The sequence below is a fragment of the Saccopteryx leptura genome, chromosome 4 (genome assembly GCF_036850995.1).
Source record: "Saccopteryx leptura isolate mSacLep1 chromosome 4, mSacLep1_pri_phased_curated, whole genome shotgun sequence".
In the NCBI taxonomy this organism is placed as follows: domain Eukaryota; kingdom Metazoa; phylum Chordata; class Mammalia; order Chiroptera; family Emballonuridae; genus Saccopteryx; species Saccopteryx leptura.
Window position 1 is genome coordinate 201,119,758 of NC_089506.1, and position 15,483 is coordinate 201,135,240.

Genomic DNA, 15,483 nt, shown 5'->3' on the forward strand with positions numbered 1-15,483 from the left:
AATGCCGCCAATCACTTCTCACAATCACTGGTTGAGCAGGCACGTGCTAGGTGTTTTCCACACCACTGAAGACACCTGGAAACCTAACTGGATGCCATCTGAAAAGACACCTACTTGGTGCCTGGCACGGCTCACACACTGCAACCAATATACACGCATTCATTCCTCTTATTTCCTGGGCTCCGGAGCCAGACTGTGTGGGTTCATATCCCTATACCACCACTTCCTAGCTGGGTAGCTGTGCGCAGGGTGCTTAACTTCCTTGTGCTGAACTTTCCTCATCTGTAAAGTGGAATTGAAATAACGGGATTAACCCCGTATGGCTGTCATGAGGACTAAATGAAGCTACACAGACAGTCCTTAGAACAGTGCTCGGCACGTAGTCGGTGCTCCATAAATCTCACTGTATGGAGCACAGGCTCTACTGACAGGCTGTGGGTGTTGGAGGCTGACTCCTGTTCTTATGAGTTGTGTGACCTTGGGCAAGTCACTGAGGCCAGTTTCCTTATCTGTAAAATGGGGTTTCCACCCCCAACCTCTGGGCGCCCCAGGGAGCAACAGATAGTTATCACATCGATGTACACCCATGGCAGGGGCGTCACTGACATGAAGTGGTCACTGTTGTCAGGGTCATTAAAATTTACTGTTAAGTGCCTGAAAATACATCCCTGGATCAGATTCCTGGTCGGGGGGGGGGGGGGGGGGGTGTCAACTGGGAAAGAATAATAGGCTACGAAATAAATAAACCTATCTATAAAAATCCACATAACCCCCTGCCAAAGAAAAGCACCTTCATTCCCAATAACCAGATGGGAAAACTGAGGCTCAGAGCAGTAAACTGACCTTCCCAAGTACACACAGCTAATAGGTAGTGGTGGTTGGTCAGTCTCTAACATCCTAGTCCTGTCTGTGCATCTGCTCAGAACAGAATCAAAGTCCGGGTCCCCTGGAAGTTGATTTTCTGGGGAAGCCACGCCCAGTGGCTCTCTCAGCAAGAAAGCAGAAGTGCAAGTTCACCCTCGTGGGATGTGCGAGATAAGGCCCCAGAGTCCACCCCACTTTGCAGAGATCCGGCTCCTTGCGGCCGGAGGCCAGCTGGCAGGGCCGGGGGCAGCTTTCCCAGCACAGAGGGACCAAACGCACACACCGTCTTTGATGGGCCTTCGCTCGATGCTATCGGGCTCCAGCTCCTCATGGGACAGAAAGATCCTGAGGCGTTTGAGGGAGACACTCGCCTACACAGGAAGCAATTACAGTGCAGTTATTTTTATGAGCATTTCTGCGAAACAGACCCAAGGCTAACAGCATTCAGTGGTTTCCCTGGGTGCAGAGGGGCCCACACCCTCCCTCGTTTCTGAAGGCTCTGCAGTTCCTACAACTGGTGTAGGCCTTCAAATAAAAAGTAAAAGCGGTTTTGCTTCTGGTTTGCTTCCCTTTAAAAAGCCACAACTGGTATTACAAAGGACTGTTCTAGCTGCAAAGGGACTTAAGAAATATAGTAACTGAAGGGGATGGTCCCGTTTAAGTCCTCAAACTTGCCCTGACAAGATAAATAGGTTTTGGAGACTGAATCCACAGTCTAATGATCAGAGTCAACAATGTTGGATCATAGACTTCAAAGCTGCCAAGAGACTAGATCTTAATTGTTCCCATCACAGAAAGAGAAATAATTATGTGACACAACAGAGGTGTTGGCTGACACTGGGGCGGTAATTGTGCTGCAAAATATCAACATATTAAACTTACATAATGTTATGTCAATTATATCCCAATAAAAATTGTTTTAAAAACCACACACAACAGTTCTGATTCAAACAGCCCAACTGTAAAGACATTAATGAGACAATTCAGAACATTTTCATATGGATTATTATTTTAAGAAATTACTGTTAATTTTGTTAGGCATGATAATGATGTTGTAATCACGTAAGTACTATTTGGGGTGAGCTGTCAAGAGGTCTTAGATCTGCTTTAAAATTTTTCAGCAAAGAGCCCTGGCTGGATAGCTCAATTGGTTAGAGCATCATCCTGAAGCACAGAGGTTGTTGGTTCAATCCCTGGTCAGGGCACATACCGGAACGGATCTATTGTCCTCTCTCACTCTCTCTGTCCCTTTCTCTCTCACTAAAAAATTGATAAAAAAAAAAAAAATTCAGCAAAGATAAAGGAATGAAAGGAAATGGGACTTTCAACATGAATATGTGCACCGTGAGGGAAAAAAAGTGTAAAAAATACTACTGGCAGCAAAGTTTCAAAAAGTGCAAAAGGAGCCCTGGCCGGTTGGCTCAGCGGTAGAGCGTCGGCCTAGCGTGCGGAGGACCCGGGTTCGATTCCCGGCCAGGGCACACAGGAGAAGCGCCCATTTGCTTCTCCACCCCTCCGCCGCACTTTCCTCTCTGTCTCTCTCTTCCCCTCCCGCAGCCAAGGCTCCATTGGAGCAAAGATGGCCCGGGCGCTGGGGATGGCTCTGTGGCCTCTGCCCCAGGCGCTAGAGTGGCTCTGGTCGCAATATGGCGACGCCCAGGATGGGCAGAGCATCGCCCCCTGGTGGGCAGAGCGTCGCCCCATGGTGGGCGTGCCGGGTGGATCCTGGTCGGGCGCATGCGGGAGTCTGTCTGACTGTCTGCCCCCGTTTCCAGCTTCAGAAAAATTAAAAAAAAAAAAAAAAAAAAAAAAGTGCAAAAGGTGACACAACAGTCCCCTGCCCTCAAGGAATCACTGCACAAATTTAGGAATTCTAAGGGGTCTAGGTTGGGGCTTTTCACATGGTGGGTCAGACCTATTAATTAATGGCTGGCCACAATTAATTTAGTGGGTCAAGAGATGCATTTTGATGCGGCAGAGTAGAAACAGAGCAGACTGGAATAGAGGAAAATATTTCCATGGGAAAGCTGGCTACATTAAACTGTCTCACATACCCAAGTGTGAGTTCATGGTCAAGAACTGAAATGTTATTTCTTTCTTTGGGGCATGACCAAAACCCATGACGGCCACTGGTCCAGGCCTTGCCAGGCCCACTGGGAGAGTAATGCAGAGGCAACTAGAATACCTCAAGGGGGACTATTAAGCTCTTTTGTTTTGTTCCCCAAGAGCACCCTCCCAGAAGTCCGCCCAGCCTCAACTGTACCTGCACAATGCTGCTGATGACCATAGGGAGAATATTCAGGGGAAAACGAAGGATATTGAACAAGGCCAAGGACACAAAGGCTTTCTGGGCATCCAGGATGTTGTTCTTATCGATGGTCACATAGACGGCAAATGTACACAGGGCCACCTGCAAGCAGAATGCCCATCAATGACTTCAGTCCCTGAGTCAGAGCCACAGTCTAGGAACACTTACATTCCCCCAGCCATAGGTTCAGGCTCTTCCCATGTGAGCTGCAATCTCCAACACTGGCTGCTGGTGGCAGCACAAAACATCCAAAGCAATGTCTAGCCCAGTGGTAGTCAACCTGGTCCCTACCGCCCACTAGTGGGCGTTTCAGCTTTCATGATGGGCGGTAGCGGAGCAACCGAAGTATAAATAAAAAGATAGATTTAACTATAGTAAGTTGTTTTATAAAGATTTATTCTGCCAAACTTAGCGAAAATCCGACATAAAGTACTTGGTAGGTAATTATTATTATTATATGCTTTAACTTGCTGTAACTCTGCTTTATAAATTTTATAAAGTAAAGTTACTTCCCTACTTTCTAAATCACCATTACTGTGGAACCGGTGGGCAGTTGGAAAATTTTACTACTAACAGAGATACAAAAGTGGGCGGTAGGTATAAAAAGGTTGACTGCCCCTGATCTAGCACATGACAGATACTCACCTGGATAAATGAAAGGCCAAGAGCATACTCTCTCACCAACTTTTTCTGAGGCACCCTGGATTCCTCAATAATACTAAGTGTAATCAGGATAGCGGAACGCAAGAGTTAGAAATTTAGCTTTAGTAATAGTAGCTTTTAGTTATAAGCAATAGGCTTAACGATTAAGGCAAGTGAAAAGCTTTGTCCCAGGAGTTGGATACATGAATGGGCCTGTGTGACTTCATGAGGCTACAAGCAATCCACCTTTATGACCAGGCCCAGGAGATCCACAAGCAAGAAGGTATCTAAGCCCCGATGCTCCAAGGATGGAATGTCCACTGACAAGGGCACAGATAAAGAAGGTCAGCAGATGAAGAAACACTAGAAGAATTCCTAGACTGCAACTAACCTAATTAACTTTTCCCTAGCTCCAAACCCCTTACCTATCCCTTTCTTCCCCTTATAAAAAAAGGCTGGCTGAGATGAGGTGTTAAGACAGTTTTGGGGTACAGAACCCTCATCTTCTCAGACTGCCAGCCATCTGAATAAAGTGCCTATAAGGATCCAATTCTTGTCTCTACTTATTTGGCTGAGTGGCGACAGGCACCATGAACATTTTTCCAGTTTCAATCACACCTCTGGGCTTTTGCCTTTGCCTGAAATAGGCTTCCCATCCAGATGGTGGCTGGGCTGCTCTGTCTTGCCCAGCCCTCCACAGCCCTGCCATGACTCTCATTCTTCCACCCGGTTTAGTTTTCTTCACAGCACCCACCACCACCTTTCAGTGTGGTATTATATGTATTTACTGCCTGCCTCCTGCACTGAACTGGAAACTCCGTCCTGCACACGAGTGCATCCTTAGTGCCTAGAACAGTCCCTGGGACAGAGTATTCTTGGGCAAGTTACATCCTCTCCCTGTACCTCAGTTGTCTCATCTGTGAAATGGGGGTGAAGGTAGAAAATTAATGCCACTGTTTAAAGTTCTGCCCAGCTTAAAGTTCTATGAGGTTTTACACCCCCAGGACAGGAAGACTTACTTAAAAAAAAAAAAAAAAAAGGAAAGAAAACAGAACAGCCACACCCTTCCCCACAAAGTCAGACTTGCCTTAAGCCTTGTGATCTAACTACCCTGCCTAAGTTCCTGGGATTTTACTACCCAGGTGACCAGAATTTGGGTTCAGCTGTTAGAGAAAACAACATGTCACCTCCTTCACCAGGAGATGAGGGACCCCCTGAATAATCCAGGGCCAGGCTGCATGCATGGCCTAGGGGGGAGGGAAAAGATTAATGGGTGAGTTTCTGTGCCCTGCCCTCACTGCTGGGGACAGAGCAGAGCCAGGTGTTGCCAGGGGAGGTTAACAGGCATCCCATGAGATCATCTGGTACACACTACCAGAAGCAGTCTGGAAAAGCTTGGACCCAGGAGATGAACGAAAGTGCCCAGCCCTGTGCTAGCCCCAGACTCCTAGAGCCATTGTGTGTGTGTGTGTGTGTGTGTGTGTGTGTGTGTGTGTGTGTGTGGTGGGTGAGGAGGGGCGGATATAAACTGCCTAGGACCCTGCCTGTCTGAGCTCAGAGCAGACTGCTGGAAGCCAGGAGCTCCCAGTGTGAGCCTCTGGTGTGGCTGGGACCCTGCCTGTCTGAGCTCAGGGCAGACTGCTGGAAGCCAGGAGCTCCCAGTGTGAGCCTCTGGTGTGGCTGGGACCCTGCCTGTCTGAGCTCAGGGCGGACTGCTGGAAGCCAGGAGCTCCCAGTGTGAGCCTCTGGTGTGGCTGGGACCCTGCCTGTCTGAGCTCAGGGCAGACTGCTGGAAGCCAGGAGCTCCCAGTGTGAGCCTCTGGTGTGGCTGGGACCCTGCCTGTCTGAGCTTAGGGCAGACTGCTGGAAGCCAGGAGCTCCCAGTGTGAGCCTCTGGTGTGGCTGTGGTTCAGGGTATTTTCAAGGTCTCAGCTGCCTCATTTCTTTGTTACCTATTAGAAGGTTGTGACGCTTAAAAAACTGAAACCGTAAGTTCAGCCCTGTATCAGTGGGTGTACCACCTCACTTCTCTAAGCGAGCCTCTATTTTCCCATCTATAAAGTGGGGATCCTAACAGACCTTTGCAGGGCTGCTGCAGCAAGAAGTCAAGCACTTAGGTGGAGGGCTTAGCTCAGTGCCCAGGGCATAAGGGAATGCCATCTATGGCAGCTGTTTTTATTTCTTGCTACAGGACCTGGTCCAAACTCCTCAGACTACTCTCCCAGAGAACCCAGAAGCCGGTCCCAAGAGCGAGGCACTGGGAAGCAAAGATGGTTCCTGTTCTCGCTCTGACAGGGACAAGCTCAAGGACCCGGAGACAAGGCACACTAATCTGCCGGGCTCCGCGGCCGAGAGGGAGGTGAGCTGCTCATGTCTGCACGCACTGGCTCCCCTCTTCCAGGCAGGGACCTCTTATCCAAAGGCGCTCTGCACTCAAAACTCCCCAAATACATCCACACACAGGCACAGTGTTCGGCCGTAAACAGGAATTCTGCACTGACACGCACTGCAATACGGAGGAACCTGAAAGCACAGTGCTGAGTGAAAGCTGACAGACACAGAGGCCACAGGTGATATGGTTCCGTCTATATGACATGCCCAGGCGGGCAAATCCACAGAGACAGAGAGTAGAGGAGTGGGTGCCTGGGCTGGGGGAGGAGGGGACGGGGAGTGGCAGCCAGTGAGGGTTTCTGCGGGGCAGTGAAAATGTTCTGGAATTAGGCAGTGGGGATAGCTGCACAATCTTGTGAATACACGAAACACCCCTGAAATTACACTTAAAAAATAGCTGAGTTATATAAAAATAACACTAAATTTTTTAAAACCCAGCTCTGCAAAGTCAGTGTATTTTGCTTACTATAGAAGCTAACGTTTTGACCAGGCCCCCCGGCCCACCTGATATGTAACCATCCTGTGTCTGTAACTTCTCTGGCCTCTTCTCCCACCATCCTCCCCTCCTGCCCTCCCTCTGTCCGGCCCCACTGGTCTCCTGGTTCTCTCTTCCAGGGGGCAGGCACGGGCCAGCCTCAGGGCCCTTCCACTCACTCTTTCCTCCCCCTGGTGGGGCCCCTCCCCTCCATCAGGTAAAGACCCAATTGTCAATTTCGCAGTGAGGTCTTTGATCATCCTACTTAAAACTGCAAGCCTTCCCTATCGCTCTAACCCAAATCTTCCCCCCTCCCCAGGACAGTTTAGCACACTATGTGATGTATTTATTATGCCTAATGATTACCATCTGTCTCTCCCAATTAGGACAAATGAACACTCCGTGTGGGCAGGGAAGTCTGTCTATGGTACTCGCTGCTCTGTCATCGGGCCCTGGGACAGTGCCTGGATCAAGGCAGACACTCAGATAATGTTTGTGTGAGGGCAGGCAGGTAAATGGAGGCTCAGAGGTGAGGCAAGCATGGAGATCCTGATGTGACTGGTGCCCTGGGTTCTTGTGATTCCCCAGGACAGAAATCAAAAGAGATCACCGGGCACTAATACAGAGCCTGGTGCACTGGCCAGGAGTCAAACCCGGTAGGCAGGCGAGAATCCTACCACTGAGCCACCCTGGGTTCTTGGGAACTCCTGAGATAGAAATCAACAGAGTACCATACAGTGGTACTCATGTATTATTATACGTATGTAGCTCATGTGCTCAGGGAGACAATATTTAAACGGAGAAAGAAAACTGTTGCTCCCTGAAAACAAAAGAAAGATGACGTTTAAGTGTGACACCTAGACATGCAGAGAGCTTGTGTCGTGTAACTACATACTTCTTCATGCGCTGCACGTCTCATTAGCATGTTAGATCTCCACACTCAAATGAGGGGCGGTCACGGACAGTACAGTCTCTCTCGCTGGCGTGCATGCTTGAGTAAAAGGAACCACACTGAAATCAACCAGTGTAAGTCTTGCAGACGGGATGTCCTTCGGTCTAGCTGCTCATTGGCTCGAAGGAATAAGGAAAGCACTGGGGCAAGTAACAGGTTCCTGGCTTCCTGCCAGCTGGGCCAGGAGTGGCCTGCCCATCTCACTGAGACTCACAGTCCAGGAGGAAAGAGGTACTCTCCATAAGGGGGTGTCTGGAACTGTGTGAAGGTGACTGGGGCACTGGGGAGCTAGGGTTTGCTAGTGCCTTGTAATGGGTGAGAGTAAAGAATGGGAGAAATCCTTCACAAACAACAAAGAATGCCTGTTGCACTAAGAATGTGGCAAATGGCTGAACCATCTACGCCAGCCCAACCCCCGAAAGAACGTGACATCTCTTAGTGTGGACATCTGTTCTTTCTGCTGGACTAGCATCCATTCCCCTGTTGCTGGTACCACCAACACCATTCTCCTTTGGGGACTGGACCTTCCCCAATCTCAGTCTATGAGCTTTGGCAACATAATGAATTGCCCAGACCCCATCCCAAGCTCTTGACCCAGGCCTGGTCGATCCCAGCATCCCGTCTCCCTGGATGTAGTGAGAGACTCGGGATAAGCATGTAGCCAACTGCAACCAATCCCACAATTCTGCCAGCAGGGAAAGGGGGACCCTCTCCTCAAAGGAGTCACTGAGAGGAGAGATGAACTGTAACTGCATGATGAGCACATCTCTGACCAAAAAAACCCACGCAAAACACAAAACGCCATACCTGACCTGTGGTGGCCCAGTGGACAGAGCCCTGACCTGGAACGCTGAGGTCGACAGTTTGAAACCCAGGCTTGTCCGATCAAGGCACATACAAGAAGCAACCAATTAACAATTAAAGCGAAGCAACTACAAGTTGATGTCTCTTGCTAAAAATCAATCAATAAAAATCTTTAAAATAAATAAATAAATAAGCCACAAAGGAGAATGCAGACCTAAGAGATGGGCAGGGCTCTTTGGAGCACCTAGATCCAGCCATGCCTGAAACCCTTACCCTGTTTAAAACTAGTACTTTCCTATAGTTTTTGTTTTGTGACTCAAAAATCCCCCTTTCCCTTTTTCACTCTTGTCAATCTGAGTTAGGTTTCTGCCTCTTGCAAACAGTTTCTAATAGTTCATTCAAATATTTCATTCATTCATTCAGTCAGTCCTTCCTCTACATACACTTACTAAGTGTGCACCAGTAAGCCAAGTCCCCTGTCTTCTTGGGGTACAGGCAAAGAAACACAAAGTCCACATATGATCTGGTCAGCAGAGAACTACACAACAGACAGTGACCATCTGGAATGGTAATTATCTAATGAGGGGAGATACAAGGTAAGCAGAAGGCAAGAACCTCACAAACCTTCCCAGATGGAAAATGCTAACTAGTGTCGGATGCCTGCGGATGCTATTTTAGGAAAGTGCATTAAGTGGACATGATAAATGCCAGGCTCCACATCCTAGCAAAACAGCCCCATCAATCCTGCCATGTGGCATCCCCACTCCTGCCTGACCTCCCCAGGCCTCTGTCTTCCATCACACCTACCAGCGGGTAAACACCTCATCATCCTTGAAGCACGGGAATTCACCAGGGAAATGAACACGCAACCCCTTCCAAGGGAACCAAGGGCCACATATTTTATCCTAATGTAGGCAGAGGCTTCGGTGTCTCAGTCAGGGCCAAGGTCCCAACTGACACCCAGGCTCATCTGTTCCATGGCCAACAGCTCAACAAACTCCATCTCAGAAAGCCCATCACCCACCCCAAAAACTGAATGTTACATTCAAGGTCAAGAAAAGCCAGTCCTGCTCTTAAGCATCTCTTGCTGTGGATTCCTGATGGAGACCAGGGCAGGAAGTAAGTCAAGGGCCAGCACGTTCAGGTAACAAACCGGAAACTCAATTTGATCAGAGGATCTAATGTGCAGAGCAAAGGGTTACGGGAAAAGGATCCCCTGCCCTAAGTATAACACAACCCAGAGATGGAACCCTGTGGCTTGCTCCCTCTGGCTGCAGACATTCTCCTAATGTAAAAAAAAAAAAGGGGGGGGGGGGCACGCCTTGGATTTCTGTATGATTTGCTATTACTTGTGTAAAAGTAAAGTAACTAAAAGAGATATGTAGTTTAATGACATTCATTACATATAGCCACCATTATGCTGTAGGGTCTCTCTGGGAATACACAAAAGGAGCTAGAGGCAAAGAGCTGTGCCTTCACCGCAGACCAGTGGTTCTGGGGGGGGAGGGGGGGAGGGCAGCATCTGGCAGTGTCTGGAGACATTTCTGTCTGGAGAGTTGGAGGGAGAAACACAATTTGGCATCTAGAGGGTAAAGGTCAGAAATGTCGCTAAAGATCCCACAATGCACAAGGCAGCCCCCACCACAAAGGAACAAAGAACTATCGGGTTCCAGGTGTCAACAGCACTGAGGCTGTAAACCCTGTCTTAGAGCCTTTGGAACAGCATTAGCTATTTTTACCATGGCAATGAGTTACTGATTTCAGAATAAAATGTATCACATATAAAAAACAGAATAAACAGTCATAAGCATGTAGAGACTACTAATGAAAACCCTAGGTAATGACCATCCAATCTTATTATTATTTTTACTTTCAAAAATCAAAGCAGGTCGTCAAACATCTGGGGAAAATCAGGAAGACTGGAGTGTGCAAACAATGAGACAGCAGAACCTCCTAGCCTGGAACGCTGGGGCGTTCGAGCTGGAAGGAACCTTAGAAACACACAGTCCCAGAACAGCTAAAAGAGGTCAAGTCATTTCTTGTGCCAACTCCAGTCAATTGACAGTGGTCACCAGGAGTGTTGCTCGAACATAACCTGCTGGGAGAGAACTCAGCAATGGATGTCTGGTGTGGCCATGGGAGGCAGGGAAGGGCCCCATATGTGACGACCCTACCCCTTCATGTTTCATATGTGAAAACCCAGAGGCAGGAAGGCAGAATGACCAGCTTCAGGTCACATGTGAGCTGGCAGCAGCACTCAGCAGATGTCCTGACTCTGAAGAACATTCCATTCCTCTAAGGCTCGTGGTCCACACCTGTTTATGCTGGCCCCTGAGCTTTGGATGGCTTTTATATTTTAAAATAATTTTTAAAAATCAAAACACTAGTTTATGACACATGAAGATTATATGAAATTCAGGGTCTAAATAAATTTTGACAGGAACACGGTCACACCCATTCATTTTTATACTCTCTACGGCTACCCTAAGCAGTGTAACAGAGAACACACGGCTCAGAACATTTACAATATTTACTAGTTGGTCCTGACAGAAAACGTTTGCTTACTCCTACTTTTTGCCAGTCTTTCTCGAACCACCTGGGGTAAGACTGCGAACACCAGATGAGTTTGAGCCGGTCTGGGAGAGGTCTGAGGCTCTGTATTTCTAATAAGCAACCAGGTGATGAGATGCTGCGGGTCATGGGCCACTCTCTGAAGGGTGAGGGTTTACTCCAATGGTTCTCAAAGTGTGTACCCCAAACCAACAACATCAGTAGCACGTGGGAACATTTTAGAAATACAAATACTCAGGTCTCACCCACACCTCCGGGGTGGGGCCCAAGAAGCTGTGGTTTAACAAGCTCCCCGGGGGATTCCAATACACCCTCGAGCTTGAGCATCACTGCTTCCCACCAAATTGCCTTGCGTGAGGAAGGTGTTAAGCTGAGCCTAGTAAAACCCAGTGTCAGAATAAACACACTTCGCTAAACACTGAAAAGACAGGAGTTTCCCTGAACATTCCACCTGCAACTCAGCTGTGATGAAGCAGATGTCTAACAGAAATCTGTTATAGTTATGAAAAGGTGTGGTTTTAGTTCACAGAACTTCCCATAAGAATATATATTTGCAGGCATAACTTAAGAAGTGATGATCATGTAATAAAACAACATTTTAAGACACAGTCAAGAATGCAAAGACAGAAAGAAAACACAAACACGGGCATTACCTGAAGTCATCCTTAACTATTCTTAACTATCAACTGTGCCTGGTCCACTTCTATATGGTCTCTTGGTTTGAGACTATCTTCATAAAATAATAACTTGCACTGCTGTCTTTAAACTTTTCAAAGGTAGCCAGCCAGGGAGAAACCCATTCAAGTACCACAAGACACGCTAACTGGGCCATTCAGTGCCTCATGAATCATAATAGCAAGAGAAAGAGAACCATCCCCCCAAAAAGGAATGGGAGACGGGTTAAGTCAACCACGGCACATCCATGCAACGGAAAATCTGAATGCATGAACCGAGAGGTTACATAGTTAAGTCCATGAAAGGTCTACAGTGACTCCATTTCCATATATTTAAATTAAAAAAAAAAATCTATATACACAAATGTTTTTTTTCCTGAAAGGAAAAGGACAGATGGGAGGAAAGACCATATACTTTTCATTTTATAACTAAAAGGCAGTTTGGTGGGAAGCAGTGATACTATACGGTACAATTTTTTTTTTTTTTTTTACAATGAATGAAAAATATTTGTTGAGGACCAACTTCTACTATTGTAGGCAATGAGGATATAGCATGAACAGAAAAGATAAAAATCTTTGTCTTCCTGAAGTTGACATTCCAAGGGAGAGACACAATAAATGAAAGAAAAAGCAAATTTTAGAGTATGTTTGGCATGGCCACTCGAACTGAGGTACACAGGTCACTGCCAATACACGTCTGACCAGTCAGCAACAGACAGGGACCCAGCGCCACCCTGTAGCTCAACCATGGCACTGAGTACGAGTTGACTTTATTCTTAAGATTTCTCGATGAAGAAAGCAGAGAATGCTGGTGGACATTCTGGTAAAAACTCCTTATGTCACAAGGAACCCGAGACAAACAGTTCCTGAACTGGCTACTTTGAGTACCCTGGGCTAGAAGCTACTAGGTGTTACAAATAAGTTAAGGTGTGCGTGTATGGGGGGGTGTGTGGTAATTTTTAAAGGGAGTGACAGGAGAAGGCTTTGTTGAAACAGTAACCTTTTAAAAATACTTAGGTATGAAAACAAAGCAAAACATTAAATGATGTGAGCCAAGACACACAAATTTGGCTTCACTCACCAGGAAAGGTGTGCAGACCCAGGTGAAGGTCCCCATGGCCGCCAGGTAGGCAGACTTTTTCAGCACCTTGAGCTCCTCCTGCCTGATGGCCAGCACCTTGTCTCTGAATGCCAGCTCCCAGGCGTAAAGCTTCAGCACTTTGATCCCGTTGAGAATTTCATTCATCAGCTTAATCCGACTGTCTTTGCTCTTCATGTGGGCGACCTTCAACGACAAGAACAATCAACCCCACATCTGGGGGCTGGCCAGCTCACTTCTGGCTATCACTCAACATCCCTGTGCAATAAACATGGGCCTTCTGGAGGGTGTGAAAACTGGGCCGCCCCAGCACAAGTGCCACGAACCCTACTCCTGACCCTGACAGCACTCCAGGGACCTTTATCAGTGGGGAGCAGGGAGGGGCGGGGTAGACTGCCTCAAATCACGTTAAATTACACACCTATTAAACTGAGGAACAGAGGTGAGAAAAATCCTTCAGGTATCCAGGGAAGAAAGGGGCACATGCTGCCTACTCTGCAGATCCAAGCATGAGAGATGCTGTTGGGGTTTTCCTCTCCATTACTTTATGAATTTCCAGCCAGTGCAGAGTTGTTAAAATACTGAATTGTTTCTCTAACAGCCAGCACTGGTCTGACTCCCGGGTGTCCGCGCTGTACGGTTGGTTGTTCAGTATTGCTAACAGCACCTCGCACTTTCTGTGTGCCAGCACATTTCTGAGCTCTTCACATGCATTTTAGTCACTGGACGTTCACGAGATCCCTATTGTTAAGTGCTATGGTCATGCCCGGCTCGCAGACGAGGACACTTAAAGCAGCATGATGTGAAAGCCAGTGACGGAAGCTGTTTCAGAGGTGGGCTGCTCAGGGAAGCCTACGTGTCAAGGCGATGAAGGGTGACCTGGCTACAAGCCCCCTCCTCGCCTATCCTCTCTGCACCCCCCCCAAACCACACCCCAGCCCCGCCTGATGAGGCCTCACTCCAGCCAGCAGGCCCACCCCCTGGAAATCAGCTCTCCCAGGGTACCCTCAGTGACGCTCTCATTTGAGCCTCCACAGGCACCTCTAGCCAACAACAGGGGAGCAGAGAAATCAAGTCTGGCCTGTCCTTGTTACAGACCATTAGGCACCAGTTCAAAAGAATGAAGTCAGACTGTGGCATCCACAGAAAGGTCTGCAGGACATGGTGTCAAATGATGAAATCGGGCTGCAAAACAGGCCCATTCCTGTAAAAATACATGTGGTAACAACACCACAACACACACACACACACACACACACACACACACACACACCCTAACTACGCTATCAGATCTCTACAGGAATACACAGAAAGTGTTAGAACCACTGTGTTCACTGTGGTTGAGAGCACAGGAAAGGGGACAGCATCCTCTTAAACTATAAATCTTCGTATTATTTGAACATTTTGTAATAATGAGAAGGTATTCACTCTGTCACTTGGGTACTTAAAAACTTAAAAAGTACCAAGCACGCCTGAAACTAAAGCGTTTATCGCTGCACCTCACATAAGGTAAGGGGGGGAGGTAATTTTTACTTAACTCTTAAAAATGCGCGCGCGCGCACACACACACACACACACACACACACACACACACACACATAAATTCTGGGGAGATAAGGAATTTCTCGGAGGCTCACAGACATGCTTTCAGTCACTGGCTCACCAGGTCTACCGATGTCGGGAGCTCACCCCCTTGACTGCCCACTGCAATCACCCGGGAAGTTTCAAGACTCCTGATGCCTGGATGAGAATCCAGGCAAGGGCCCTGACATCAGCAATTCTTAAAGCTCCACAGGGGATTCCAACAGGTAGGCAAGACTGAGTGAGCACCCCACAACCCAAGCAGAAAAATGTCTGCTAAAATCCAAGTAGAAAGACCTGAGGCCAGGGCCCAGCTCGGAGTCCTGTGGAGACCGATCCCTACCTGGTAGGTCTTGGTCTTCATGGCCATCACGGCATTGAGGGGAACCATGAGGATCATCACAGCCACCCCAGCCAGGATGGAGGGGCCCAGGTTCTGAGGAAGGAGAGAGAACAAAGGCCTTCACACAGGGCTTCCCGAGGCCCAGCCACCAACTCCGATGCTGCCCGGCCGGTTCGCGGCAGTTCCGTTACTTTTACCCCACGCTGGGCTGTTAAGAGTTTTCAGATTTATTTCTGAATGCCTCCAGTGGGATCCCACAACTCCTTCAAGACCATGCAGGTCCAGGATCCTTTACTGGAACCCGTGGGTCCAGATGAGTTTCACAAATTAGAACTTTAGGATTTTAGAAAGGTAATAAGGTGTTGAGCAGAAAGCAGTGAACACAGCCGGCCTGAGGGTTTATCTTGTTTGAAGGTCTGCTTACAGATCTGGCCCTCGGCTGGCATCTGGGAGTCTGAATTTGGGGAGGGTTCCCACCATCCTCAGAACTGATACAAATGGCTCCCTGTGCCTAAACTGTGCAAACAGTATGGTGTGTGCCAAACGCCCCTTTCCCTTCCGCAAGTCTGGAAGCTTGGGACGTGCCAGGCAGAGGCTGACTACGTGACTGGCCCCCAATAAAAACCCTGGGCTCCGGATCTACATTGAGCTTCCCCGGCTGCAACGCGGCCGCCAGGCTGGCACAGCTGGTTGCCGGGGAATTTCGGGCATCCTGTGTGACTCCAGTGAAAGGATTCTTGGAAGCTTGTGCCTGGTTTCCCCCAAAACTTGGACCTCTG

At 48.2% G+C, this 15,483-nt stretch overlaps 1 protein-coding gene across 2 annotated transcripts in view; it reads right to left on the reverse strand.

The window, feature by feature from the left end:
• Positions 1–15,483, reverse strand: part of ABCC1 (ATP binding cassette subfamily C member 1 (ABCC1 blood group)) — a 150,168-nt gene that overhangs the window by 45,721 nt on the left and 88,964 nt on the right. For both annotated transcript variants that reach the window (XM_066382556.1, XM_066382555.1), the window contains exons 11-14: positions 14,705–14,797; positions 12,763–12,966; positions 3,128–3,274; positions 1,148–1,235 (exon numbers count right to left, since the gene is read on the reverse strand). In XM_066382556.1, coding sequence (XP_066238653.1) covers positions 1,148–1,235; positions 3,128–3,274; positions 12,763–12,966; positions 14,705–14,797 — 532 coding nt within the window. The remainder of the gene's footprint in view (positions 1–1,147; positions 1,236–3,127; positions 3,275–12,762; positions 12,967–14,704; positions 14,798–15,483) is intronic.